The sequence below is a fragment of the Tupaia chinensis genome, unplaced genomic scaffold (assembly GCF_000334495.1).
Source record: "Tupaia chinensis unplaced genomic scaffold, TupChi_1.0 Scaffold144991_2, whole genome shotgun sequence".
Lineage (NCBI taxonomy): Eukaryota > Metazoa > Chordata > Mammalia > Scandentia > Tupaiidae > Tupaia > Tupaia belangeri.
The window spans coordinates 2,183,464-2,187,010 of NW_006204851.1; the positions used below are offsets into that span (position 1 = coordinate 2,183,464).

Genomic DNA, 3,547 nt, shown 5'->3' on the forward strand with positions numbered 1-3,547 from the left:
CCATGCCCCCTGCCAACCCCAAGAGTCATAAATTCTTATCTAAGGGATTACTAGACTTTTAAAGATGTCCTGGCATTTCTCAGAACAGATTGCTACTGTAACTGGCTGTTACGTTGTTTTAACTTATTTTCAACTCTTTGCATAGGTATTTAGTGAGTTTTGATTTGGTGAGATATCAGTGTGGAAAACATTGATATTACTTATTAGTAAGGCACTATTCATAATTGTTGTCACCATTCGTCCCCATGTATATAACTACTTTTTGTTTTTCATTTGATTACTTATTATTTTACAAGGCTGTTATAAAGTAACTTCTTGGCCCAAAGAAGTCTACTTGCAATATAAATGTTACTATTCATTGAATCCTATGTTCCATCCATTTTACTAAGTAATTATAATTTAATGTAGTCCTAACTGTATCCCTTTGAGGAATGCAATATCCATATTTTATATATGAGGAAATTGAGGTTCAAAGGGTAAATGATACGGCCATTGATAAATGGCAGAGTTACAATTTAGTTTTATAAATCGTCTATCGAGGTGTACTACCATAGAGGTCAGTAGTTTAAGGTATACAATTTAGTGGATTTTAAATTATATTCAGAGTTGTATAACCATGACCACAGTTAATACTAGAATTTTTTTTATCATTCCAGAAAGAAACCTTATGCCCATTAACAGCTGTTCCCATTTATCCCAAGTTCCCTGCCCCCAGCCCTTGGCAACCACTAATCTGTTTTCCATCTCTTTGAAATCCCTATCTTTGAAATTTTATATGAATAGAATCATATAGTATGGGACCTTCTATGCCTGATAACAATAAGATTTTGAACTGAGGTTTGTGTAACTCTTAAACTTTCTGTGTATGTGGGCCTGCATGTGTATACTATCTACAGTTATTATATTGCTTCCTACCATGAAGCGTGTTTTATTTTTACCATTTTATTGCTAAGTGGCTTCTGGATGAAACATGAATGATTTGACTTATTCATAAATTTCTTATTTTCTTATGATATTCATGTATTTCCTACTTGTGTAGAAGGAAATAGATATTTCTTTCTTTTTTTTTTTTTGAGAGGTTTTTGCTATAGGGCGCGTGTGCTCGGCAGACAGACAGAGAGACAGAAAGCGAGAAATCACCCCCCAGGGGGGATGGCCACACCACAATCCCTTCTCCTCCATTCTCCTCTCGGGATCTTGGGCACGCATGCACACGCGCCTGGTGTGAGTTTTAAGCCACTGGGTCTGGGACGCGAACCACGGTCGACTATGTGGGAGTCCAGCGACATAGCCATTACACTAACTGCTGGTCCTGGAAATAGATATTTCTGAAAATTTAATGAAGACAGAAAAATCTAGCCCAAATGTAATGTGCAACCTGCATGAATAGCCATGTGATTAATGATGCTTAATCGCTGCTCTTTTGTTCAGATGACCTTGGACTTTTTATTTTAGCCCTATTGCTAGCTTCACATGTATTGTTTGCGTGTAGTGGTCTATATAAAATAACCAACTCTTCGTTCTTACCATAAAACCTGCTGTCTGGAGAAGTTGCATGCTTGTATGGTTAATAAATGGTGTATTTAAAAAAGAAATCCAACTTAGACCTGTAGGTTTTTATTTTGTAGAAACTCTAATTGAAGATGGACTTTCTCTGCATTTCAGTGTTATAACAATGTTTATTATTGTTTTTCAACTTGCTATCATTATTGGAGGGAGAGGGGAGTGAGAAAGTAAGCTGCCAGGTCCATGACTCGAACTGTGATTGGCCAATGTGGGAGTCCAGTGCCCTAACCATCATGCCATCTGCTGGCCCTTGTATGACAATCTTCAAAAAGAAAGAACAAAAGAAAGAGCTGTCTTTTGAGAACAGAGTTCACGGGTATTACTTACATGAAACAGGCTGAAAAGCAAATGAGGCATATTATAGTCACCATTTGAATGTCTAATATTAGGTCATCAGGAAAGTTATGACTTTGTTTCTATGCAAAATATATCATGACTTTCCTGATAACCCAATATATGTTAAACACTGTGTTAAGTTCTTTTCAGTTCTATTAACCCTCCTCAAAATCTATACAAGTTTGGTAGTATTATTCCTGTTTCACAGTGAAGCCATTGAGGCCCAAAGACTAGATAATTTGCCTAAAAGTCATGTGATTAATCGGGATTCATATCTAAGGCATCCTTAGCACCAGAACCTATAATGTGCATAATCACCACACTGTACTACTCAAAAAATTGGACATAGCTGTTTTTTTTATTTTTTTATCTCTACCTGAATCTTAAGAGCTAAGGGGATTTTCAGAGGAGAAATCTATACCGTTTATACTCTGTAGTTTTAATATCTATTGACTAGCATGAACACAGAAATGACTTTTAAGGGTTTATGCATTTTAGCTTTGAACATTTATTCATAAAACTTGAGAAAAAGCAAGTGCTGGTCATTTGGTTCTGCTAAGCTATGTAAATACACTTTTCTGACTTGTTTTTCTAGGGGGATATCATGAAGAATATTTTTATCCTTCAGGTTAGTGAGCTCTAGATACAATCTGACATTCATCCTTGTTTATAGAATTCCAAACTATAACATAACACTCATTTTTTACTTTACTTTGACTATATCCTTTAGAGCCAGACTATGAAACTTCAGATGTCTATATCACAACTGCATCTACAGCAAACTTGGTAGGTACTTAATTGCAAACACTCATACCTCTATTCTGTACTAGGATATTGTTCTCAGAGACATACATATAACTGTGTTTAAACCAAAACAATCCTGTGAAGCAATTAGTATCATTCCCATTTTTTATGTAAAAAAATTGAGGTACAGAAATTAAGTAACTCATCCAAGTTACATCCATTGTCTGAAATTAATCTGCTTAGAGATATTCCTAACGTGTTGATATAAGACATTGACAGTGAAGACCTTTTAAAAAATTATTTAATATGAGAGAAAACACACAAACAGACCCCTGCTGGGGTTTTACCGTTCTGCAATCTTTTCACCAACCTTCCAGTCAGCCAGAATTATTGGTGCACCTGGGTCAGCCCAGAATTTGAACCCTGGGCTTTCTCATAGGTTCCAGTATTATGTAGCAGTATCCTACAGCCTATGCCATTACAACTGGGCTGGCAGTGGTGATCTTTTAGAGGATTTTATTATGATTTTTTTTTATCAGCCAGAATGGGCCATAAATCTCACTTAATATAATAAATATAATAATAGTTTGCTCTTGTCAGTTATAGTACATATCCAGTGGCGGCCTGTTGGAGGTCTTACTCTGGGACTCAGACTGATGGAAACTTTATCCATGATTGCCAAGGCAAGAAATAAAAGGTGGTAAATGCTGCCCTGGCTCTGTAGCTTACCCCAAAGGTGGAACGTGTCACTTTCTTTTCTATTGGCCAGAGTAGGTCCCGCTCTGCAGAGTATAACTTCTCTGTGCTTTAAAGACAAAAAAATTGGGAATATGTTTTTTCTTTTCTTTTTTTTTTTTTGAGAGGCTTTTGCTATAGGGCGTGTGCACTCGCCAGAGAGACA

General features: G+C 36.3%; 1 protein-coding gene across 1 annotated transcript in view; it reads left to right on the top strand.

Moving 5' to 3' along the window:
• Window positions 1-3,547, top strand: part of ALG13 (ALG13 UDP-N-acetylglucosaminyltransferase subunit) — a 128,558-nt gene that overhangs the window by 84,239 nt on the left and 40,772 nt on the right. Inside the window, 2 exon segments of the mRNA XM_006167734.3 lie at window positions 2,498-2,530; window positions 2,633-2,688. Coding sequence (XP_006167796.1) covers window positions 2,498-2,530; window positions 2,633-2,688 — 89 coding nt within the window.